This window comes from Erpetoichthys calabaricus, chromosome 2 (assembly GCF_900747795.2).
Source record: "Erpetoichthys calabaricus chromosome 2, fErpCal1.3, whole genome shotgun sequence".
NCBI classification, from domain to species: domain Eukaryota; kingdom Metazoa; phylum Chordata; class Cladistia; order Polypteriformes; family Polypteridae; genus Erpetoichthys; species Erpetoichthys calabaricus.
The window spans coordinates 114,465,970-114,492,814 of NC_041395.2; the positions used below are offsets into that span (position 1 = coordinate 114,465,970).

The following is a 26,845-nucleotide window of genomic DNA, read 5'->3' on the forward strand; positions in this document are numbered from 1 at the left end:
TTCTGCCTCATCTTTGTAGCATGTAGCCAGCAATTGCAAAGCCCAGCAGCACAAGGAAAAGTACGGCTTAGTGGCATCGTGTCGCTGACCTCCAACTCCAATTGGGGTTTCAGAATCTGCCTTTTTTATTTAATTAGAATGATTTACTCGCTTGCATAACATTATGTTTTATGAAGGCTCCACGTGTAGCTGAGGGACAACACCTGACTTTTTGACCTGCAAATGCCATTTGCAGTTTCTCAGGTTTGCTACAAGGGAAAAAAAAACAAAACAAATGAGATGGCTGCTGGTAAGCTGTTTCCATGGTTCAAACGACTAATGTCAGATCATTCGTGCTAGCTATTTGATCACAGAATAAAATAAATACCCAGCTAGGTGGCTTATTAGATAATGGACAATTAATGCTTATTTGAGAGGACCTCACAGGGCTGAAGTCTTAACATGGAGGTCACCTTCTGCTAATTGAAACAAGCAAATAACTCCAAATAACTTTTAGCTGAAAACTAGTAGAGTATACATTGGGTGTAAAATGAAAGCGTCATGTGCTGGGCTCTGTTTTTGATAAATATTAAAGGAGAAGAAATGAATCTGAAAAATAAGACCTTAAAGAGTCAATAGCCCAGTGCTAGTTTATACTAATCTTGGATGTCACCTCTGGAGTGTATAGCTCCCATTTCTTGTGGACTAAACTATCACATTTATAGGGCGCTTTTCAAGGTCCTCAAAGTGCTTTACACATTGAGTGTACACTAATGTGTAGCACCCACCTGGATGATGCAATAACAGCCATTTTGTGCCAGTATGCTCACCACACTTTAGCTGTTAGGTGGTGAAGGGGTGAGAGATAGTTAGCCAATGAGAGACAGGGGATGATTAGGGGCCGTGGTGGGCAATTTAGCCAGAACATTATCCTCCATACGCTCCAAAGAGGTCATGTGGCCTGGTCAAGGAGGAACACTAAACTTCCCCAGTGTGAGGGTCTTTGTGCAGACTCCTGCCTAGTGTGATGGTCCGGGTCAGCTGCACTCTCCCTGGTTGCTCCCAGGAGCCCCTTGAACACAGAGCCGTCACAAGGCACAGTCAGCAAGTGGTTGGGGCAAAGTGGTTAAGTGCTTTTATTTTAAACCCAACAAATAAACAAATTGTGCACCAATAAATAATCCATAAAATCCAGAGTAACCTGTGGAGGATAAAACAATAATTCTAAAATCGAGATTAAACAGTCACTCGATACCAGATCAAACCTTATCGTCTGTAAGATTCTCCTCAGCCAGCCCAGTGCATCCTTCACCACACGTCTCTCCAGCTCACCCCAGCGTGTCTTCCAACTGGCGGAGACGGCAACAGGTATGACCACCTCCCCACCTGCCTCAACCGGCACCCTCCATTACCCACGCAGCCAGCCCTCCGTCATCCCGTACACCAGCGTGACACTACCTGGGTGGTTCATTCGCCGGCCCTGTTATTACACTGATCAACAGGGACACCCCACAGAGCGCCATTCACTTCACTCTGTGTGTCTCTTCCCTCGCGCGCTGAGGCTGCAGTTGCCGTCTGGTTTACTCCCACCCATTCACCTCTCTAGCAGTCCTCTGAACTTTTTTCTTTTTAACCAATTGTCTCTCCTCGCTGCCATGCAGGCTCCCTTTATAGCCTCGACTGGGTGCAGGAGCTGTCCTCCATCTGCTCCAAGGTATGAACTGTGTGACTGACCCGCTCATATTTGCACGTGAATGTGCGATCAGCCAAGCACCCAATCAAACTCAGAGAAGCGCAGCCAAGTTCACACGTGCACATGCACCCATTTGGACTCGCGATTTATTTTAAATAGCGTTTAGCCACAGACCTGTTATCACACCTAGATCATGCTGCCTCAAGTCTAACAACGTGGCCGCTGGAATGAGTGTGTGTAGTGAATCTGACGCACAAGCTATTAGATACCTTCACGTTACTAATCAGAATTGGTGTGAGTCGAGTACACACTATGAAAAGACGCTTAAAAAAAACTTACTGGATTCTAAATGTGTAAGTACCTTCAGATAATATGGCAGAAAATTTGACTGAGGTTTTACATGTGACTGGAAATTTCCTTTTTTCTTCCATATTTCTGCACATTTTAGGTTTAGAAACACAAAGCATTACTATAGAATCTAAAGACAGCGTGAAAATGATACTGAGCAAAATTCAGAAAAGCTGCCTCATCCAAGATCTCACGGACACTGAGGACAGTCTAAGCAATGCCTTTTCAAAGGCAATGCATTAATGAATGCTGCTGTTTGACAACATTAAGCATGGCAGGAAAATGAACACAGGCTTGTCCTGTGCAGTCGTACTTTAGGTTTATGTATGAAATCACTGTACTGATTTATGACTGACTGAATTTTTAATGAAGATTGGCAAGAAATGATTCAGGATTCACAGAAATAAAGCCCAAACAGTCAACAAAGGAAAAAAGAAGGCACAAAAATAAGAACGGGTCCCAACCTAAATGTGGTGCCCAGTCACCAAATATCCACCCACCGTTATAACAGCCCTGAATAGCTCAATCAAAAACAGTATAGGACAGCGATGCCTGGTCACACCTAAAATAGTAGCGTGATCCAGACACCGAGCCCTGGGGATGAGAAGATTAAGAAGAAGAGTGGCGGCAAGAATAACAGGCCACCTATACCTGGATTAACTGCAGCATAAACTGGCATTTAAAAGTTAATCCTCACCACTGACAGTTCAAGAATTCAAAAAGAGTGACACTGAAAGGAGAGGAAAAGAAGGAGGGCCTGTCACTTTCTCTTGAATCGCTAGAACTAACTTGGCAGCAAATGTATCCAGAGACAGAGAAGAGCCTCTTCTGGGCTGGAGAGAGTGACAGATCCAATGGAAGGATAATTAGAAGATGGAAAGGATGACAATATAAAAGGTAGCCAAGAGAAAACTAGAAAAATTCTGAAAGTTTTGGACATTCCTGTAAAAATATGGCAAGGACATGTCCCTTAGAGAAACAGAAGTTTGAATCCAAAGCAAGACGCCAAGGCTAAGAAAAAAGGTGATGGACAAACAGAACTCAAATCTTGAGAAGGCCAAGGTTTCTGGAGAAAGCATTCTTGAAAATCAATCCTGTGGACAGAGGGGTTGCAGGTCATAAGGCCAAACAGACTGAATGGATCAGCACCTGAATTGCACAAAAGTGTATATATTACTGGCCACTGGATTAGAACAGGAGGTTAGTAAATTGGAAAAGTTACAGAGAAGATGCAGAAGGAAATCATTGGAATCATTAATACACTAAAACCCCTGCATTTCTTCTAAAAGGTGTTGAGGTCCCGGGAATGTATTGATGAAATCCATACAATCAGACTTTCTTTTAATGTGTAAATATCCTCAGACATGTGAGATCTGTACTTTAAATCACCATCCCTAACTCCCATTCAAACCAGGAGCACAGCAGATGGAGGGCCAGCCAGAAGGTGTCTATATAGAGTTCAAGCAGTCCTAAGTTGTATGTGTTCTCTGTGTGGCATACAAGATTTTTACTTTACAGGACACTCTACTGACAGTCAGTACCTAAATACCATCCGTTACAACACATCAATTCTCCAGCCAAAGCAGATTATCATCAAAGACACGTCACCAGGGCAGTGGGTCGGTGCTTATGTGCTATATTACACGGTGTTATAAAGAAGTGTTTTGTTTTACAACATAGTATACATTTATTATAAAGGTTCTCAGTCTAAACAGTTTTATGAAACACTTCACCAAATCTTCAAGGAGAGTTTAGTTTGGACAAATGTACAACATTTACTGGCACAATTAGAAATGGAAGAGTTCCTGCTTTAAAAGGCAACACTCAGAGAAGGCGTCCAGGTCCAACTACTGTTTAAATTCAGTGCCACTGGTGAATGTTAATGTCACCTGATCAGGCCTAAACTGAAGAGTGGAATCAACAAACTTGGACACCTCCCAGGATGGCATTCCTGCATAAATACAGTTAGTTCTGACAAATGCTGGAAAGACTTGCAGCAGTGCTACTTAAAATGGCCTACATCTCCCAGAGACCCTGGTGGTATAAGGCTATTGGACAGCTTCAGAGGGCTCAGGGGCTGCTGGGAAGAAGATTGATTAGGTGGGCCCTTTAAAAAGGAATATTAAAGACGCTGGGAGGATCTCGATCATCCATCTGTTTGTTAATACGCCTCATACGCACAATTGGATTACGACGTGACCACCATGGATTACAGTTTCTGTTTGGATGGATGTGCTGTCCTTTGCCTGCCTGTCCGTGTCACTTTGTTCTGATTGGATACGTCTTTGTCAGATGGAACACACTCAATCACTTCAAACCTAACGCTGTATTAGGAACCTGGTAGGACAAAACTTTACGTTGCCTTCAGAAAGCTGTTCCCAGGGTTTTTAATTGATGCATCCATCATCAACTGCCCCTGCTATACTGGACTGTGTTGAATATTGCCTTTAGAGTTTATTGTTTGCTGTTAGTATTGTAATTTATTATTGCCATCTGGGAGCTGGGGAGAGCCTTTGCGTATCTTGTGTTCTTTGTTTATTATTTGATTCTGTTATTTATCTATTTATTGTGCTTCTAACAGTGTCTCTGTGTATGAGTGTGTGTGTGTGCTGGGTCAATGCAGGGTGTGTTCCTGGGGTCCCCCACAATACATTAAACAAATCACCATCTGCAGACAATGTGAATCTTAGCATCAATGAAACCACTACAGACTTCTCTGTTTCTATAAATCTATAGTGTTTGTTGGCTTTGAAAAAATTGAAAAAAATAATAGTTTCAAGAACAAACTGTACTAAACTTGAGATGAGCACAGCACATAGTCCATAAGCTTAAGCCCTCACTTCCCAGAGCTGATCACTTTTTTTAAGAACAAACCTGCAGCCAAAGAACTAAAAAAGTTCACAGTAATGTATGCAAAGATGTCAGAATAAATGGAGTAAAATAATAACACCCTTATGCCCTTAATAAGGGAAGTGATACTGCGGGAAGTAATGCAAGCCGACATTACCCGTCTAAACAGGCTTTTATAGTTTCCCTAATTAATTTGGACAGTTTTCAAGGCATCAGCAGCAGCCGCAGCCCTAAAGGTCGGCCCTTCCACATCGGTGACTAAATCTGTTCAGCACAAGTGACCTTTCACTGTTTGGAACCACAAGAAAGTCTTAAAGGTATACCGTAAAAGTGCACAAAACTGAAAACGAGACATGTGGGAGTGGAAAACGGCAGTAGTAGTAAATCAAAGGAGCAGAGCAGAGATCTGGAGCAGGGCTAGCAGATGTACAAGAATCATATTTCTAAGATTGTTTAGCTTTTTTATAGTCAATAAAGCTGATGCACAAACTAATGTAATTTTGAAATACTACAGGAAGGTATTCACTTCTCTAACCTTAGTCACCTTGACATTACTGAAGTACCCTTTTAAGATCTGAAAATATTAAGTTTTTCTTTGAACATTTGAGAAAAAAGGCCTAATGGCAGTAACCAGTAAAAAAGAACTTTGATACCTAAGGTGTAGTGGACACAGCTGAACCCTCGCAGCAGTGGTGCTACACGTACATACAGTGCCAGTGTTACTCGACTATGTTAGTGGCCTAATTGAAAAGTACCAATTTTAGCTTCGTTATCCTTGGTTTTGTTAGCCTTTTGCAGCCTTTTTGAAGCTGCGTAGGCTGACAGCGTGCAGTTAGAGTTTGGGACTAGGGTGCCTCTGGAGATGATGCCTGATCTTTTTGTTCAGACTTGTGAGGCAGTACATGTCTAGCATTTGTTTTTAAGGTATTCACCTTTTTTATTTGAGATTTGGAATTGGCAAGATTACAACAATTAGCTTCTTTGGTACATGATGCACTCAGGAGCTTTTCTGCACTGCTCAAAATTTCCAACTATTTAAAAGAAAACAACCCAAACAAGAAACTGTAGTATTGGCTTCCATCTGAGACTAAATTTCATTATCAATATTAGAAATAAGTATCTATAAAGTCATGATTGTGAGAGATTTCATTTTCAAGGAGTACCAAGCAGCAAAGTAAAGGAGGAACTGGCAGGTCCTCTGTGCCCCTGTGCCAGGTCAGTATGTGAAGGAGTGTGGGCCACATTCAATTTGTATTCCAGAAAATGCCTTCATGATTGTTTATTAATTAATATTTTATTGTTAACTGTACAGTATTCTGTTTTCAAAATATGAAGATTTCAGTTCTCCTTTACAGTTTTCCATGCTGACAGTATTACTTCTCCACATCCCTGACGCTTACTCCTGCTGAGCTGCTCTTCAGCAGACATCTCACTAATCACATCCAGTACATGTGTTGGTGTGCCCCCTGCCAGAGGAACTTGATGTACAATTTGTAACTTGCAAAGGTTTGCACCCTAAAGACCACATGCCACCTCACCTGTATGCGGTTAGAATTTGGACCAATCAGCACAGCGTGGTTGACTGCACCATTGGTTGTTGTATTCCTGGTACAGTAATTTGGATGTATTTATAGTGTTTAATATGAGTGAGGGGGATGGGGAAAGGTGACGCTATCAGGACCTTACAGACCTTGGAACTTGGATTTGATAACCAGCCCTGGCCTTGCATCCTGAGTCCAACTCCATGTGAGTTTTCTCTGGAAAAATTGTGAATGCCTTAACTGTTGGTTCTGACTTGGCCCGGTATGAGTCCGAGTGTTGGCATGTGTGCCTGCAGTCTAAAGTTGCTGCCTCGGTGGTGCCCCATGCTACCAGGCTTTAGCTCTTTTGAAACAATATAGCGAAAAAGCAGAAGGAATGAATAGAACTGACAAAGATGTCACAGAGTGTCTCTCTAGCAACCCCCATGGGGCTTGTGCCTTTTGCTGCTTGTTTGTAACTTGCACTTCTTAACTTGGCAGGTGCTTTGGTGAAGACACGTGCATCAGCATCCCAGACGTGGACGCCTTCGTGATGGTTCTTCAGCCCAGTGAGCCAAGGATAACGATTGCAGGAACTGACCATTTCATCTGGCCGGCTGCAGACTTTGAAAGTGCCCAGGGAGTGGTCCTCTTCCCAGATGTCCGACTCATCAGCACTGTGGCACAGACGGAGCCGCCAGCGGAGAGGACAGGTGCGTGTCTCCTGTGAATAAAGATCTGGCGGAACACAGAGATTAGAGGCAGTTGATGGATTGTGCAAGGTCGCCTGGGCCCCTCTGAGCATGTCTGTGCCCTCATTTATTACCTGCTCCTGGTGTCCCCAGGTGGGAGCCAAGAATTGCATCCCCTCAGCGGCTCGAGAATTGATCCAGATAATTGGACAGCTGACATGATTTAGAGCTGCTTCCACATACATCAATGTTTTACTTTATAAAGTCTTATTGAACTGAACTTGTCGCTTTCATTCCCATGAAGTCCAATGCGCTTGAATCATTTCTCTCGCAATAAAATAAAACAGAAATAATACTTTGTTTTTTATAGCATTGGAATAGAAAAATGAAGGCAGAAACTCAATTTATCAGATTGCTCTGAAAATCATATTATGTTATCGGACACACAGATGATAAAAGAGTGCGGTAAAAGTATGATTTGTTCTTCATTGTCAGACCGGCCTTTTTTCAAAGCCACACTGACTAGCTTTCTAGCTGTTTCTTGTGACGTATATTGATTTTTAATCCTTGGTGTTTTGTTAAATAAGTTTGGTGTAATTTGCGTGTTTGATGGTTTTTGGAGAAAATTATATCCTGTTTGCAGTAACACTTTATACACTCCAAATGCAGGAGCTGAAGTAGTATATTGGAGGGAATGGAAGTTCCCCGTCATCAAACAGCTAAATCTTTCCAGAAGTGAGAGGTCACAAGGTGCAGGGTGACGTTTGCACAGTTGTGCTCTTCTCAAAGGCAACTGGCCTCCTAGATTACAGCATGAAAGTTTATTTTTCATTTTATTAAGGTGAAGTGACAGGATAAAACAGAGGCATCTGACTCAATAACAGCAACTCAGAGGTGATAGACTCAATAACAGCAAACACACAGGCACACACATTCAAAAGTGCAAGTTCATACCATCCCTTCATTATATGAAATTACACATAATGTCTTCCACAAATGCACAGTCATCATCTACTGCATATTGTAATGGATGGGCGATGCAAACCAGCAGAGTTCTGCACGCTCTTACACTCCACCTAGTCTTATGACATAAAATGCTCTCCGGGAAGAATGCAGAGGATTCTGGATTGTAAAAGTAACTTTGTTTTCACTTGAAACCCTGTCCTGAATACGCGACCTGAACACCTTCAGTTGAGGGACCCCTGAAGTGATTGACTCTGGGATGCAGTGCCAGCAAGGGGCCATTTTCTAAATCATAGAGAACTGTGTCTATATAGGATGAAGTCCAGAGATGGCAGCTGTAATTCTGCTTTAATCAAGCTTTGGACTTCCTTGTGTAATGAAAGGGAAACAAGAAAACAAAAAAGTTGTATACAGCCCCAAAATGTACACAACAGAATGAAAATAAAGCACCTTGGTCCCAACCACTCCCTCACTAACATCTTGCCGCATATTGCTGCTGTAATCAAATGGCTACCAGCGTAAAGAATTTAGGCAAAATCAGCTTTGTGTCTTCTCATAACTGATATCTGTGAATTTCCTTTTTGCCATATATTAAGTAGGAATTGCTTTTTTTTCCATTCATGTGATCATTTTATTTAATTTCATAAGACCACTCAACTGTCATTTAGTGTGATTTGAATATGCACCAAAACACACTAGTGTTGGATCAATACCGAAAGTTTGACATCAGATCCAATACCAAAATGATGCCAAAGCAAATAACTTTTTTAAAATACAATGCAAAATTAACTAATAATGAATGATCACACACACACCCTCTCAAATGAACCTAAATGCTAAAGAGCAGCAGCTGCTGCTTCAGTGTCATCTACTTGCGTATTTATTAAGACACGATGGCTTAAATAACCTGACCATTAACAAAGGGCAGAATATTAACGAACAAGCTAAAAATTATGATTCCCCCTTTATCTTACACACGTGTTAACAAGCTTCGGTGGGTTTACAGAGACGTTGCTCGTTAATAACATAAAGAAGCCCAGCAGGATTGTGTGGACAACAGTTCCGACTTTATTTAAAGTTATTTCAAAGATGACAATACCTACGAATCTCCTTCATATGTGCTTATTCGAAGAACCAGAAACAGAAGAACAGATCTCATCTTAACTACAGCAACCCCGAGGGCATAAAACACTTTAGTGCCCGTTCTCATAAACGTAAGCCCACTCCATGACAGTACAATGCAGATAGCTCTGTCACACGTGTATATGCTCACTTCTTCCAGTTCACATTTAGCACAACCAGATTGTAACTTCTGTAGCAACACAAGAAAACAAGGAAATGACGTCTCACTTGGAGGAGTCCATCTAAAAGGAAGCATTTTTGGGATAATAATAATAATTCTTTACAATTATATAGCGCTTTTCCCAATTCTCAAACTGCTTCAGTGTGTGGTCAGCCACTTCAACCACCCCTAATGTGTAACATCCACCTGGATGATGCGACAGCAGCCATTTTTGCTCCAGTACGCTCACCACACATTAGCTGTTAAGTGGTGAAGAGGGTGAGAGACGGGGATGATTAGAGGGGGCAGATTGACTAAGCTGTAGTTGACAATTTACCCTGGACATCAGGATACACCCTACTCTTTACCAAGGATACCCAGGGATCTTTTATGACCACAGAGAGTCAGGACCTCGTTTTTATGTCCCATCCAAAGGACAGCACCATTTTTACATCACAGTGTCCCCATCACTGCACTGGGGCATTGGGATCCACATTCAGACCACAGGGTAAGCATCCCCTGCTGGCCTCATCAACACCTCTCCTAGCAGCAACCCAAGCTTTCCTAGATGGTCTCCCATCAAAGTACTGCTGGGCCTGACCGGGCTTAGCTTCTGTTCAGAAAACCTTCCAGCACAGACCCTAGGACTGAAATTGAAATCCCCAATCTAGACCGTGTGAAACATAATACTGTCATAATTTGTCATCATGTTCATGAAATATGAGTCAATCAGTGCATACAATATACATTTGGGGGCTTATGAATATCATTAGTGAAATGCACATTAATTAAACTTTGCACAGACTACATTGTGATACCAGGTTTGGCAGCTGAGAACCGATACCAAAAATGATACCAAAAACAAGTAACAGACAACTTGAAATAAAGAAATAAAAATGTACAAAATGAACTGACAATTAATTATTGTTAATTTAATGGTTAATAATGGTTAACACTATCTAGTATGGTGTTTGCTTCACACTTTACAAAATATAAACGATTAGACTTGAACTAATCTCTTCATCAAACAATCTTCGGGAAAGATTTCAGTGTGAAAATGCTGCACATGTTAAACCACAGAAATACGTTAACTTTTTTGTGTTTTTACTGAAAATATCATTTCACATGTCTAGTTCTGAACACCCATAAAACATCAGGGTGAGAGACGGAAAAATGTTTAACAAGACTGGATGTTTTCAGGTGCTTTGGTGAAATGACACTTGGATCAGGTTTTAGGGGTCACCTTTGTGATTTGCAGTATCTCAGGTCGACTGCGCCATTTATCAACAAGTTGGGGTAACTAGTATTATCAACCGTTTCCATCTTACTTGTTGTAAACTAATTTGACGAGTGTGTAGCAAAGCTCAGCTGGCGTGATTTGGTTTTCCGTCAGTCGCAAAGACGCAGCTCCGCATACATAGAATCAGTGTCGCCTCCTCCATGATGGCTGTGTCTTTGTTAAAGGTGCAGCACTCGCGTTACAATAAAGGTAGCTGGAAGTGATTTCAGACACATTTTCAAGTAGTAACATTACTAAATTTTGCATAATGTTAATATATTACCATTTTAAAAATTTGCTAGAGTAGTAATTTGTTTATTTCCGATATACTCGTACCAGACAACACTAACAAACACAGATGCAGACCGTCGTTTTCATAACAGGTCACATGACAGGTCTTCTACTACAGCAACCACAATAGGTGCCAGTGCTTATTTCTTATTCCAGGCTGGAAACAAGCATGATACAACATATGACTGAGGAAAAAATGAAGCTAGAGCTTCAGCGCCACTCGCTTAGATCTGCTGAATGAAGCAGACGAAAACAGAACAGGTAAGAAACATGGGTAGTGGAGTTAAGGCAGCTTTTGATGACATCATATTTACAAGGGGGATTGTCATGCCTGCAAGTAAGGAAACAATGGCTATTGACATAAAACAATTAAAGCAGAAAAGTGCTGTGTTTATGTACATGAAGTGGCCACTTTATTAGGTCCTTCTGCCCATCCCTGCTGACTTACTGCTCGGTCAGAAACATGTCGACAGTACTTATTAAGGCAGATGAGCTGGTACCAGTAGATTGTGCATATGTGTAATTCAGAGCGAGCATGAACAAGACAGCTCTTCACTTTCTTATTGTTGAGGGGCTCCTGCTTTACACCTACGATCATGTGACAGACAATTTCAACCCAAGTTTCTTTCTTTTCATTCTACATGGAGATAGCACAAAAAGAAATACACGGAATTATGTAGTGCCTGATCCACCTTGACTGCCTTTGTAAATGAAAACGGTTAAGCTTTCAACAGCGTAGAGCTGTGGCCGCTGGATACATCACTATGATTGAATTAGGAAATCCATCCCTTTTGAGGCTTTCACACACAATAGTTGAAAACGTTCAACGATACAGTCCTATGATTTGCCATACCATTGAGGAAAACAACAGACACAAGCTGCCCAGCCTAACAGATCAAAGAACAAGGAGCTGAACCTCTGTGTCTCAATGGAGGCATATGGTAATGATCACTGTGAAATAGCCAACTGACAACCATTTCAGTTCTGTCAGTAAAAAACTAAACTTTAATGTTGCAGTGAGCTAAGGAACATGACCACTGTATTATGAGAAAATCCAGGTTCCTGGCAATTTACTGTAATGGAAGGAACAGGATAGGGAAAAAACCTCAAGCGTCCATGGATTTCTTCTTCCAGACGCAAGATACTCTCTTAAAAATGCTGTTTTTTTAATGGCACTTGATGGCTCTTGCTGGGCTGTGTGGTTCATCTCAGAACTATTTCTTGACCAAGCACCATTTCATTCTGGGAAGGGTTTTTTGCATATGAAGTTGCTTCTGTGTGCTCTCCTAATGTGTAGAAAACCCTAAAATCTTTAATGTATGGTAAGCTACCTAGCAGCACTCTAACAATTAAGAAAACCGGGACTTACTCTGTGTTGTTGTGTGCAGAGAGAGTCCTTTTAATGTCCTGAACCACTGGTAATTCATAAATCTGTTACCATCTAGTCATGACTATGAGCCTGTATCTGATCTGTACAAATAAAGGTTCTTTCTGTAACCTTCAATTGGATTGGTCTTTTGGCAACCAAAAACAGTTCCCTATGACATCTCTCTATTTGCGGAGAGAGTGTAGACCTTGCTGAGAGGTTTGCTTACCTCAGCAGCGACCTTCATGTCTCTGGTGACTCTTCCTATGAAGTCAGTAGACAGATTGGGAGAGCATGGGGGTCATGAGGTCGCTAGAAAGGGGTGTGTGGTGCTCCCAATATTTATGCTAAAGGACAAAAGTCCAAGTCTTTAAGAGTCCTGGTGCTTCCTGTTTTGCTGTATGGTTGCGAGACATGGACACTTATCCAGTGACCTGAGATGAAGACTGGACTCCTTCAGTCTCTTTGGAGAATCCTTGGGTACTGCTGGTTTGACTTTGTGTCGAATGAGTGGTTACTCATGCCATGTGACATATTTCCCTGAGGGTGATCCAGCTAATAGGATCCTCACTGTTGAGGGCGCCAGTGGCTGGACAAGGCCAAGGAGACATTCACGTAACACCTGGATGAGGGAGTTAGATGGTTCCTTCTAGAGGCTGGGACTGGACCATGTGCCTGCCTGGGGAGTTGCCAACTGAGATCCCGAGCTGTTTCGTCGTGTGGTGGATAAGGCAATGTGCTGTACCAATGGATGCTCCTCAACCTGACCTGACTTGCTTTAGTGGTTGGGTCATTTGTTTTCTAGGCACACAATGAATCCCCTGAAAGCAGCGGAAAATGCCTGCATGCCTTAGCAAACTTCAACATCATTGCCATTCAGGGGCATCACTTCATGGCAGCAGTATATCACTCTGTTATCATACCCCCTTAGTACAATATCATACGATGTGCAAATAACTCTAGAAACATGACAGGGCATTCATGTTCATGTAGTAACTTACTCGGTCACCTATAAGCTCCTTCAGATTAATATAGGAAAAGATTTTCAGCAGGGGGCAGATCTAGCATCAGGGTATACTGGGTACATGCCCACAGGCCCACAACAATGTTAGATAAAAGAAGTGAGAATCCGCGAGTCGAAATGACCAAGGGGGTTGCTCGATGAAGTGATTGAGTCTTGCGCCGCACTGCATTAAATGACATGGTGTCCATGCGCTGCGTTGGTCAACTCTCTGTTAAGGAGCTAAGTCACCCAGGGTGTGCCATACAATGAAATGGTGTTCCTCACAAGGTAAATTTGTTCCTCTATTCTGCTTTTTTTTTTGCCCTTGGAATAGGCTCCATCTCTTTATAACTCTGAACTGAACAAAGTGAGTTCAACAGTGGATGGCAAGATTCAATGCACGTTTACTGCACATACACATACCGCTAATAGTCATTTCCTGCTGCTCAGTTCACTCCATTCATCTGCTCATTGCCTCTTCAGTTTCCACAGAACCTTCACACTCTTAGACACATGCTTCAGAATGAAGACTTCACTTCATGACGTGTACCGGTACAAGCAGAGCTCGAATGAAACAAAATGTTCCCGCTCAATCACAATCTTCCCAGACTCCCCCTCCTGCAGCAACTGAATAAATGGACCCTGCTCTATGAGTTTGTTTGGCAACAATTGTAGGGAATCGGTTACTAATAATGGCTTCCATGAGAAGACCCCATTATCACTCACTTGTCAGGAAGAGGATTTTTGGTAAAGATGAATGGCAAGCAGCCCTCATAAAGAAGAATGAGTCTGAGCTACAATTCCTGTGCTGACTCAGGTTTCTGCCTCTCAGACAAATGACTTCTAATGATCTTGCTTAGAAAAAAATTTACATGACATTTAAAAGGCAAAGTAGCTGCTGCTGTTCATTTCATTGTTTCATGGTATCAGATAAGAAGCACATTGCAGAAATTCAGGAAACAAAAAGAAAAAGTTAAATTTGCTGCATTGTAGGTAAGGATGCTTTGTTGTGGAGGTGGAAGATTAAGGTATCTGGAAGTCTGTCAATGCTACAATACATACAAATATAATAAATAAGACAAAATAATGCACTCTGTCTAGTTAGTTGCGAAAATAATTAATGGAACCTCATCAGAAGACAGGAGCTCTTACCTTATCTCGGCTTAGTGTCTTATGTAGAAAACATCTGATCTCTGAATTTTTAATAGTCATCACAAACATGACATTTACTCATTTTCTAAATCTGATTTACCTTTGGGCGCAATTTTTGCCACTCTTGATTCTCGACTGGTGTTGTGTATGTATGGGATTTCTTCGCACATCCTTAAGGCGTGCATGTTAGTTAACTGGCACCTTTAAATTGTGTGAATGTGAGTATTTATATGGACTGGCATCCCATCAAAATATGCATTCCACCTTGCGCCAAGTGTTGCAAAACCCCTTTACAGCCTTTAACTGGTCAGAAAATGGGCAGCTATTACCATGGTCAGAAACATAATGGAAGTGAGCCTGTCCTGTATGAGCCAGCAGTCCACTATAATATCTTTACTAGAAAAAGTGCTTGCAAAAATTTCCCAAGAAGAAAAGCATTTATGAAATGATGATGAGGGCGAGAAGAATATCACACGTTACAGTAAGAAAGCAGATTATTTTAATAAGTAGTGACTTGTGAGAGGACTCAATATTAGAATAGTCACATGATTAGTATGGGATGTTATTATAGTCACTTACAGCAGCATGAATATTTACAATACAAAGTGTAACATGAACAGGTTAGCAGAACATACTGGATAAGAAGGGCAATGCAGGGCACTTGTAAGTCAGTATGTGTGAAGTGTAGCCGTCAGGTAATGTAGTACCGGACGTCTATAATAATTGTTGGAAAACGCTATTTGGTGCTGTTTTATCTTGGTAGAGTAATATGTTGCTCTACTTTCTCCTATTGTATTATTAATAAGTAGCCTTTGTCAGAATGGCTAATATCACATCCTTACCACTGTTTATAAGGTATTATAGTATATAACTTATCCCCACCTTCCCTTCTATATCTATAGGCAATTAGGTATAGTAAAAAGACAAGCTGGAGTTAAATTACAACATAAAATAATGTATTATTGATAATATTCATAAATAATAACAATATGCAAAGTACATTTGAATATTGGCAACCATACAACCTGATTAAATAATGATGTGTAGTTTCAGGCGGCACACAGACTTGTAGTTATTTAAAATGTCTCTAGTTAAGGCATCATTGGTGCTCAGCTTTTTTCAGAACAGGCCGTGTGCCTGTTCCAATATGGCTGCTAAGCTGTGGTCTCCATTGTGTTGTCCTTTCAGTTCATGGTGTGATGGTCTTCATCAGTTTGGTAAGAGAGATACTTCTTCATCGTATGTTGGTTGGTAAGAGAAAGAGAATGTGGTTGAACAAGCAGATTTATAGATTCTCTGTCCAACCCCTACAGCCAATAGGACATCATGATACTTAAAAGCTTCTGATCCAAGCCAATTCCAAACAGCCATACTTCAGACCAATGGGGGAATACAACATCTTAAAACCTGCCACCCCCAAGACCATATGTCTTTATGGCTTTCTTGCGGGGGTTGAAAGACTTTAGCAGAGAAACACTCGCCATTTGGTTTAAGGCACACCCCCCCAACACTGTCGTAAAATTAAAAAAGACTAGAAAAAGATTTGTAAGGGGGGGGGGGGCAAACACGAATGCCTCTCACCAAAGTAACACTAAATTACATTACTTTGCCTAAATTACAAATAAATACATACAAAATATTTATCAAACTATACGTAAAATCTCACATCACAACAGGTGCATAAACGTTAGTGTCAGCGAAAATATTCCCTTGTGTGTAACCCGTAAGTACCTGTACATTTAAATTGGGTTTCGATTTAACTCGGGAAAATGTAGTGTACAACTACATGGGTAGAAAACAGGGTCTGGCAAATAAACTTCGACATTATTAAACGTTTGTCCTTGTGACTTGGTGATAGTCACACAATATGCTATACGAATGAGGAATTGCCTATGCTGTAATATAAAAGGAATATCTTGTTTTATGTTATGGAATTCCTGTAGTTTTTCCGTTGTAATGTTTCTTGTTGTCTGACAGTTTGCCACTGCTCTTCAGAAAGGTCGTGTGTGTAATTCATTTTTCGTTCACTGTCTAGGTGCAAGGCTTGCTGCCGCTGATCTTCGGATAATGTCGCTCTGTGGTTTGTCATACGTTGTCTTTCTTGTTCTAAGGTATCGTGCCTGTGCTCGTTGGTCTGGCGTGATTTAGATGTTTCTGCTTCGTTCCGTTGGTGTGAGTATGTAGGCAGGCGAGACTGGTGGTCGCAGTTAGGCTGTATGTGCCTTTTCATTTAATCGGGAGGCTTATATTGAAGTGAAGGAAAAAGGAGGTGTAAAATGGTAGTGTCATAATGCAGTTTCGGTCAGTAACAAAGTATGCACCAAATAATCAGTCAAATACCACAGTTGATAATTGGTCACATTGAAGAATTGAAGATAAGCCTAAGACTAAAACTCTGCCAGGAACACGGATTTCTCTGTATTGTTGTGGAGGGATATAGTAGTTGTGGCAACTGTTGTTTATATCGAGCACAGATAGACACATTCAAAGTAATATAAGGATTATTATTTCCCATCTTTCCTTGGGGACACAATATAAAATTGATGTGAAAATACTTTACCGTAAATAATCCACCAGCTTTATTTCTGACAGATTACTACAACTCCTGAGCTTTTCCATTTCAGCTATGTGGAAGTAACGGCAGGAATGACCGCAAACGAAGTAGTAAAGATTTAAAAGATGTATGTCGCTGTATGCATACACAGGCTGCTGTCAAATGAAAGAGCATTGGCAGGCACTTTTCACTGGCACAGTAAACACCCCTCTTGAAATGATTCTCTTGACTCTGGTCGTCACAAGACAGTAAGTTTATAAGAGTTCGTAATTCTCTGTGTCCTGATCAGCCTGATCAGTTTCAAAAGCATGTTGTTACCAAATGTCTCTAGCTGCTGGAATTATCATACTAACTTTAATGGCAGAGGAGTAGAAACAGAAATCGGACACAGATGGCCTTGTTCATGTGAGGCAGCTGCTTCCAAGGTCTCGGTCTAATGCCTCATGAAGGTGCTAATCCTGCTCCTCCTGGAACACATTTAAGTCTGCATTTCAAGTTTTAATAGGAAAGCAATGTTCTTTGACATCTCAACGTTGACATCTTTTTCCTGTCACTTGATTGTTTTTCAGCCACCAACACCACTGTGAATTAATAGAAAAATTGTTATTCTCGCCCCATTCCAAGGCTAGAGAGGACCAGCATTCATGGCGATTTTATGTTTTCTGTATTTTTTTGTTCCATTCTTTGGAATTGTCTCAAGTTTCTTGCCATGTATACTTATACTACCTTGTAGAACACTTCAGTTTTTCCTGTTTTTCTTAAAATTTAATCAGCTGAAATGCAGTGAATGGCGTAAAATGGTGAAAAGGTAAGCAGCAAAATGCCAGTGGTTTAAATTTAAAATTTAGGTTAATAAAAACTGAAAAAGAAGGAAATTCTACAATATTATGGTAGTTTACAGAACATTTGTGGGGTGCATTTGTTGAGGGCCGGTGTGGATAATGTAACACAGCCAGTCTGCACATGGTGAGGCCTAGGGGATTAGGAAATCCAAAATCAGGTTGCAGAGGGTGGCACCAATTCCTAACTTTTGATGGTCCTTCAGCTGTAGTCTGTTAACAGGACTCTGGCATAACAGATTTTATTATATAGATATCCCAGGATGGTTTGGAGTGCAATGGTATGATGAGCTTTATGTTGGGGATCAGACCTGCACACAAAGCAATGATACAAATCTAAAAGATTTGAATTCGCTCCATAACACTTAACCTTCTTCCTCTGTTATTTACTGGCTTTTTGATATCCTTTTGAATTTTATCTCACGTTCCTCAGATTTTCATTATAATTGTCATTATTCAACTGTCTCCATAGCCTGTTTATTTGAGTAGAGGGTCATGAAGGCCAGAGCTTATTCATCCATCCATCCATCCATTATCCAACCCGCTATATCCTAACTACAGGGTCACAGGGGTCTGCTGGAGCCAATCCCAGCCCACCGCAGGGCACGCACACACACACCCACACACCAAGCACACACTAGGGACAATTTAGAGTCGCCAATGCACCTAACCTGCATGTCTTTGGACTGTGGGAGGAAACCCACGCAGACACGGGGAGACCATGCAAACTCCACACAGGGACGACCTGGGAAGCAAACTGTGAGGCAGCAGCACTACACATGCCACCCCCGTGCCACCCTGAGCTTATTCATGCAACACTAAAGTCAACAAAAATTTGAGCCCTGAATGACTTGCAGGGCGCACTCACACACCCTTATTCACTCGCACCGAGTCAGGTTAGATTGACCAATCAAGGATGAGAATGAAATCGAATGTGGCCAGACTAGAAAGTTAACCTGGGTCACTGAAGTACTGAAGCTGCCCTTGTTGGCACCATGAGCATGCTGCATAGCTTTGTAACGGCTTTGTTCTGCACTTGCTGAATGTTGATATTCAACTAGATCTGAATCTTTGAATAGACCACCCAAATATGGAGTAGAAAAACAAATGACTTGGTCTGCTGTGCCTTCCACTGACATTTAGCGTAGGACCGGATCTTTATTCATCCATGCGGTTCAATAATTTCACTTTTTAAATACAGTGATCCCTCGCTATATCGCGCTTCGCCTTTCGCAGCTTCACTCTATCGCGGATTTTATATGTAAGCATATTTAAATATATATTGCGGATTTTTTGCTGGTTCACGGATTTCTGAGGACAATGGGTCTTTTCATTTCTGGTACATGCTTCCTCAGTTGGTTTGCCCAGTTGATTTCATACAAGGGACGCTATTGGCAGATGGCTGAGAAGCTACACAACTTACTTTTCTTTCTCTCCCTCTTGCGCTGACTATCTGTGATCCTGACGTAGGGGGATTGAGCAGGGGGGCTGTTCGCACACCTAGACGATACGGACGCTCGTCTAAAAATGCTGAAAGATTATCTTCACGTTGCAACCTTCTGTGTGCAGCTTTTAAGTATGCTGCATGGTGCTTCGCATACTTAAAAGCTCAAAGGGCACGTATTGATTTTGGACTTTGTTTTTCTCTCTCTCTGCTCCTGACGGAGGGGGTGTGAGCTGCCGCCTTCAACAGCTTTGTGCCGCGGTGCTTCGCATACTTAAGCCAAACAGCCCTATTGATTTGTTTGCTCCTTTGAAGAGGAAGATATGTTTGCATTCTTTTAATTGTGAGACAGAACTGTCATCTCTGTCTTGTCATGGAGCACAGTTTAAACTTTTGAAAAAGAGACAAATGTTTGTTTGCAGTGTTTGAATAACGTTCCTGTCTCTCTACAACCTCCTGTGTTTCTGCGCAAATCTGTGACCCAAGTATGACAATATAAAAATAACCATATAAACATATGGTTTGTACTTCGCGGATTTTCTTATTTCGCGGGTGGCTCTGGAACGCAACCCCCGCGATGGAGGAGGGATTACTGTATGTTACTATGTAAAGAGCCATTAACTGGTTTTCAAAGAATTCAGATCTGTAGAACAGTGATATGTAATCTTTATCCCAACCTCTGCTAACAGATACAGCTCCAGAGCTCTCACTGTTTTGAGGTTGGGATCGACTGTATCAGGTTACCAACATGCCAATAAACCAAGGATGCTGATTATTCTATTAAAAGTGTATTCTAACTGAGGGATGCCCCACTTTTCATTTCATATTACATGGGGCAGTTCAAGTTTAAGTCCAGAATGTCAATGTGAGACTACGTGCCCTGGTGGTCTCTCATAAATCATAGTCCTGCATGAATCAGGTTATGCGAAAAATCAAACAATGTAATCATTATTGCAGTGGAACAAAATCTTTTTAAATGTAGATTTCCCAGGATCAATCACAAGGGCCCCATACTCATTGTTTGTTTGTGCCTGAAGCCAAATGGTATATTAAAACTGAATTTCCAATAACTGTGAGACAGTGCCATCTCTGACACCCTGTTGTCTCCACTTTGCCAAAGGAAGGGGCAGAGGGAGGTGGGTCTTTCCTTCTTCTTACTAATCCAGCTTTCCTCAACAGATTAGGTGTAACCCCTTCTGCACCGCCTGCATGTTTTCTTTATGCAGTAAACATCCCACCATCCAACAGCATATGTCCAGGCAGCACGGTGCCCCTGTTTCTGAGCACAGTTGACGGTGCATACGGTTGGTACAGAAGGTCAAGTCAAATCTAATTTTATTTGTCACATACAAATTATATATACAGTACATTATGTAGTGAAGTGCTTAGCTGATAAACTCCAATGAGTTTGCATTCAAGAAGAATATAAAATGACAACAACAATAGTACATGATTTAATATCTATAAAATTGCAATGTTAAATGATTACAATAGGATGCATTATAATTGAATTATAAAACAGGTGATGAACAATAACAACTAGATAAACTGCTTGATGTAAGAGAGTTAACAATAGGGCATCATGTAGTCTTCATTCAATATGCAGATGGATTATGGGAGACAGCTTCTCCTCGGTCTCTCTGAACTGGTCTTCAGACAGCGGGCTCATTTACCTGACCACAGCACAGAAAAGAGGTTATTGTTTGGATGACTGGCATCCCTGATAGTTTTCTTTGCCCTCGTCCCTCATTACTTGGTGGATGTGTCTGTGGAGCCTTGTGGTCCTGCTGCGTGCTGCTCCCAAACCAGATGATAATACTTCATGTCAGGGCACCTTCAGTGCTGGATGTGTGGAAGTTCTTTAGCAATTGGGAGAGCAGCCTGAAATCCCTGAGGCGTCTGAGGTGGTAAAGACATTGTAGTGCCTTCCTTACCAAGGTGTTAATGTGCTTGGACCAGGTCATGTCCTCTGTGATGTGGACACCAAGGTTACTAAAACTGTTCACTCTTTCCATCGGAGTGTTGTTCATACTAAAGTAATGGTAGTGCCTCTGCTATTTTCTCCCAAAGTCCACAATCAGCTGAATTGTCTTGTTGACATTCAGAAGTAGACTGTTGTCCTGACACCAGTGTGACAGACTCTTCACTTCACCCAGGTAAGCCTGCTCAGTGTTGTTAAATCTCAGGCTTACCATAGCTGTGTTACCAGCAGTCTTCTACATAATGATAGAATCTTGTACGACTGTCCAGTCATATGTGTAGAGGGAGTACAGCAGAGGACTCTGAACACAGCTCTGTGGAGCTCCCCTATTGAGTAGGAGAGATGATGAAGTTTGGCCGCACACTCAAACCACCTGGAGTCTACTTGTCAGGAAGCTAAAAATCCAGCTGCATAGTGAAGTGCTCAGATGCAGGTCCCTCTGGTTCCTAAGCTTGGAGGGGTTTATTGTGTTAAAAGTAGAACTATAGCCTATGGATAGCATTCACACATAGTTCCTTCTCTTGTTGTCCAGGTGAGCCAGTACTCTATGAAGGATCAAGGTGATGATATTCTCTTTGCATGCTGTCGAACTCACAGTACCTTTGCTTTGGAGGTGGCATTCTGAGGCCTCCTCCCTATAAAGTAGTCACACTCCCATGTTTAGCCCATGGCCTGTGGCTAGAGGAGTCTAGGGAGATCATGTCTACTATAAGTACCTTTCCTTTTCTCCTAAGTATGAGTATTTTGGGAGGCCTGGCAGCTCTTGTTCTGCTGGTGGAGTTCAACAATGTCCGTTATTTTACTTGTGTGACACTGGTGCTTCACATTTCTTATAGTTTATTTCAAAGCATTCTGTTGCTATGGAGACTTTCACTTTAGGAAGGCAGCCTTAGATCGCTGTGATCCTGCTGCTCAGTAAGATTTGAGAAGACACATCACCCGAGTGTGTGCATATCTCCTTAAATTTTCATGAAAATAAGAAACATTTATATTAGATGCACACCATAAAGTGCCTCATCTTTGTATTTATCAATCATATTTATACAGTTCCTTTCCCATCTGTCACATATAATCCTATTAATCTATCTAGTTAGGACCTTTGCTGTCTACCTGTCTGTCCATCCGTTCACTCTGTGATGGACTGGTACCCCGTCCAGGGGATTGTTCCTGCCTAGTGCTTGTTGGGTTAGGCTCCAGCCCCCTGTGACCCTGTTTAGAAAATGGTATGGGATCTTGTATTACTCTGTCTTATTTATTTTTAGATAAAATATTTATTAAGAAACACAAAACGGTAAACATGTTAAAAAGACATACATCAGTTTTACCAGTATAATGCAATAACATACCCCCGATAAACCCTAAAACACAGCCCTACAGATACTTTGAGTTTTTAGTAAACACTACAAGGAAAGTCTGAGTAGATTGATAAGCGAGGTGCAGCCGCACTAAGGAAAATGCAGTGGTGGTAATAATCTAAGAATTAAGGATGAAATGGTGACCAGAGGGCACCTGGGCCTATAGCAGCTGTATCATTTCAGACCATTTGTCAGTGTAAGGACCAAATGTTTCATTGATTCTTGCTATGGAGAGTTCTAATAGAGTCAAATTAAAAAAGGAGGATATCTAAAGACAACAGCAAAGGAATCATCTGTTTTCCAATGAAAGGCTACAGCAAGCTTTGTAACTGTTGTTCCAAAGGAAAATAGCTCAACTGCCAGATAATGGAGAGATGGAGCACAAGTAGTAAAGAAATATGAGGAAGAAGAGCGGTGTTAACAGGGAGAATGGACACTCCATGGCCAAAACACAGAGTAGCTCATAGCAAAAAACACTGGCACACATTCCCAAAACGTGTTCATAAAAGTACATAAAAGAAACAAAAATGTCATTTACAGTAGGACCAGGAATCAGACCTGCAGCGTATCGCTTCGGTGGGTGATGTGAAAACAATGAACAAACATGAACTGGTTCTCCAAGTAATTTTTTTTTTTTTTTTGAAAATTAAATTGAAACAGATGAGGTAGAAGGTGGTCCAGGGGCTGCACCCATGTAATTGACAAAGGTTGGAAGTGGGTGGTGTATATACAGTAGACACTGATTGTCATCAGGGGATAAAGCAAGCGAAAAATTATAAATAGGATGGGAAGTAAGAGCGGATGTGATTGGGACCCCACACACTTTAAAAACAGATCTAAGTTGTAAATCAAGGAAAAAGAAAACCTAGAAAAGGTATACTTTAGCAACTAGAATTTCCAGAGACCAGAAACCACTAAATACATTACTGAAAGTGTCAATAGCCTTACCTGTTCATGGTTGCAAAGTAATGGGATTGTGGAAAACAGGAGTAAAAGTGTGCCATGCTGGGCATAGTTGCCTCTCCACCATATTCATAAAGATGTCTCATTCTGGTAGTGCAGTCAGTGGGTAGAAACTTCAGGTTAAAAAACAGTAAAGGGGAACGTGGAAAGAGATCTCCGGGCTGCACTCATTGATTTACTTAGTATCCATAGACAAGGGCGGAGGACAGACCACTGAATATAACAGCTAAGGCCAGACCAGACGCCACTTGTACAGCCACTGATACAGCCCAAGGTCTGGCAGGAATACCCCACCCGTATCTGTTGCTGATACAATAGTAGGTAGTTTACCCATAACAAATATGATAGAGGTGACCTGGCATTAGACCACTGCTACCCAAAGTCCAGCCTACAAAACATGTTTAACGTCGCTCACCAATCTGTATTCTAAACTTTTATTAAACTGTCTATTAAAATCTAAAACTACAGATAGCAACTCTTTATCATTTGCACCATACTAGCAAGTCTGACAGCAATGCTCACAACTCTGCTTTTAGGGGTCTTCTAAGTTACACAAATACGGCAAGCAGTAAGTGGACAAAGGAATTTAGTGAAGGCCTACAATTCAGCCTTAATCAGACAGATGAACGTGCCTTCATTTTGCGTTCATATGAATTAATTCTGAACACTTGGGAATCACTTCAGTTTTGTTGTCGAATGCCTCTTGACTCACCAGTATGAGAAACCCCCCACATATGATGTGCCGTTTGACTTATTGTGACATCTAGTTATGCAGGAATAGAGCTTCCCCCCATGTATGGCCATCTAGACCCAGAAAGTCTTCATTTTTAGGCCATTTTTGACCATGTTTTGTGCAGGAAATTACACCCTTATGATAAAGAGTAAACCGACAGGTGTCTCCAGCAAAGATGATCAGAAGAACTTGAAGCTGTGCATGTCACATCTACTGACCCCAGGGGTTTAACCCCTAATGGAATACGAGAGGTCAGTTACTTATTTTCACAAAACACTGAAAAAATATGGGATTTGTAATATAAGGAGTGTCGTTTTATGGTTTTTCAAGGTTGCTGGTCACAAATATGATAATGTTTTTAAATTTTATTCTCTACTGTTGGTCCTAGCCCCCTAAGAGCCCCTCACAGAAGGTTTAAAATGACAAATTTCAAACGTAACCATGTGGGGGTATCATTTTAAACTATTTCAAGCTCAGTAATTATGAAAATGGTGTTATTTTGCTAGAGATCTAGCACTCTATGGACCTCCATCTGAGGGTAAAAAATGACAGATTTCCACTACAATCGAGAGCATTTAGACTTGCTACATTTAAACAGTAGCACACATTTTAATATTTCAAATATCTGAGACAACTAGGCACTTCTACCTCATGGAATAAATTGTTACATTTCTTAAAAACACCCCAAGTCAGGGCAGCTCACTCCACATCAGACTTTTCACCAGCTCATGCCAGTGGTAGCCCAGTGTGTTTGATTTGTCAAACTCTCATTTCAGTTCACAAGATGGTAAACATCAGGTAAACGTGCTACCTTTGCACATTGCTTTCCCTCTTGGTTGCACATCCAGATGAGACAGGATCACTACTTTGAGAAGTTCATATGAAATCTCCATGACTATTCTGCTAGCTGTGACAAGGCAAATGCAGCAGCTTCATTTTGTGTGATTTGAGATCTAGCTAGAAAACAATGCAGAAATTATAAAACAATACACTTTGGCAACGCTGGAGCATTTTTTTGCTGGTAAAAACAACGATAAGTTTGTAGGCTGCGCAAATTAAGTACTCTTGTCTGACTCATCATTCGAAATTTTACAGGAGGACTGTGTTTCATCTGACCTGAGATCAGTTGATCACGTATCCATCGCACTTGGTGAGTCGATTGTTAATACAGACACTGCTACATTGTCTGCATTTGTACAAACATCTTCAAGCTGGAGTCACTGTGTCCTTTGCCCCAGAAGGTTAACGCAAGCAGTGATGTTTGCCACTATGAAAGTGTTTCTCAGAGAAACCTTCCTCTTACTGACAGAGATCAGTTAATGGTAGGCAAAGAGGGAGGCCTTCCATCACTTTCAGAACATCCTACTGCCACCTCATTGCACTTTAGAAATTGTATGTACAGTTGTCTAGTTTGAGTGATCAAAGCCATCAACCACACTACTTCAAATCTGCCACACCACCTTTTTAAAATGCTGCTGACAGACAGCGGAGCTAAACAGTCAGACCTCCTCCAGAGCAACGATGCACAAAGTCAGTGCAGACGCCAAGTTCTGGAGCAGTCCCTTGTGCTGCACAAAGATACAGAACTGGATTTCTTACCAGCCAGTCATCTGCCAAAGCAGATCAGGCTTCTTCTTTCATGGGGAATCCACAGGCTATGGTGCAGGTTGCATTTCTGAGTGTTTGACATCACAAGCCACTTTCAGTCTATGGCACAAGCCTGGGAAATCTACTTGAAACGTGGCCTCTTTTTGCACACACTTCTAAAATCTATAATGGAGAATGCTGCACCTTTCTCCTGCCTGTATGAACCCTAAGATTTTGTAAACTGGTCATATTTGTCTGAAACCCTTTCATTGTCACCACCAGCAGCACGTGTCCACCTGTTGCTTTGTATCAGTGAGGCGCTGGGGATGACTCGGTTACAAAGCGACAATGTGAGCAAAGCCAAGTCCAATACGGTGGACCTGCGTGTGTGTTTTGGATGCAGTCTACACCGTGGCACACAAATTAAAACACACTTGCCACTTACATTTGGGCCTGCATACACATGCGAGTCAGAATTTTCAACTGTAAGAATCAGAGGCACAACAGACTCGGAGATGAGCGTCTTGACCAGTGCATGCCCCTTGCTCTGACCCCTATAAACCATCACCATTCCCACTAACTACAGGCTAGTCACTAAGAGGTTGTCCCATTATTGTTTCTTTGTTAGAACTTTTACACACTTGAAGTTATTGGACCGTTCTTTGATTGATCCTCTCCTTAGACTGACTCGGCCTCCCCAGTAGCAGGAGACTTCCTACAACCCTCTGCTAAGGATCAGCGGGACATGCAGGCCCACCGACCACACCCAAGTAAGAAGAGTGTAGAGACTCTTTGGTGTTTTGGTTCATCTTTCCAATAAGCTACTTCAGTGTGAAGGCTGCAGTATTGTCAAGCACAAGTGCAGAACAGTTTAAGAGAATATCTCATACAGTGGTGTGAAAAACTATTTGCCCCCTTCCTGATTTCTTATTCTTTTGCATGTTTGTCACACAAAATGTTTCTGATCATCA

At 41.5% G+C, this 26,845-nt stretch overlaps 1 protein-coding gene across 1 annotated transcript in view; it reads left to right on the top strand.

Annotated features, from left to right (window-relative positions):
* Positions 1–26,845, top strand: part of LOC114646274 (calsyntenin-2-like) — a 791,236-nt gene that overhangs the window by 738,112 nt on the left and 26,279 nt on the right. Inside the window, exon 12 of the mRNA XM_028794392.2 lies at positions 6,892–7,103. Coding sequence (XP_028650225.1) covers positions 6,892–7,103 — 212 coding nt within the window. The remainder of the gene's footprint in view (positions 1–6,891; positions 7,104–26,845) is intronic.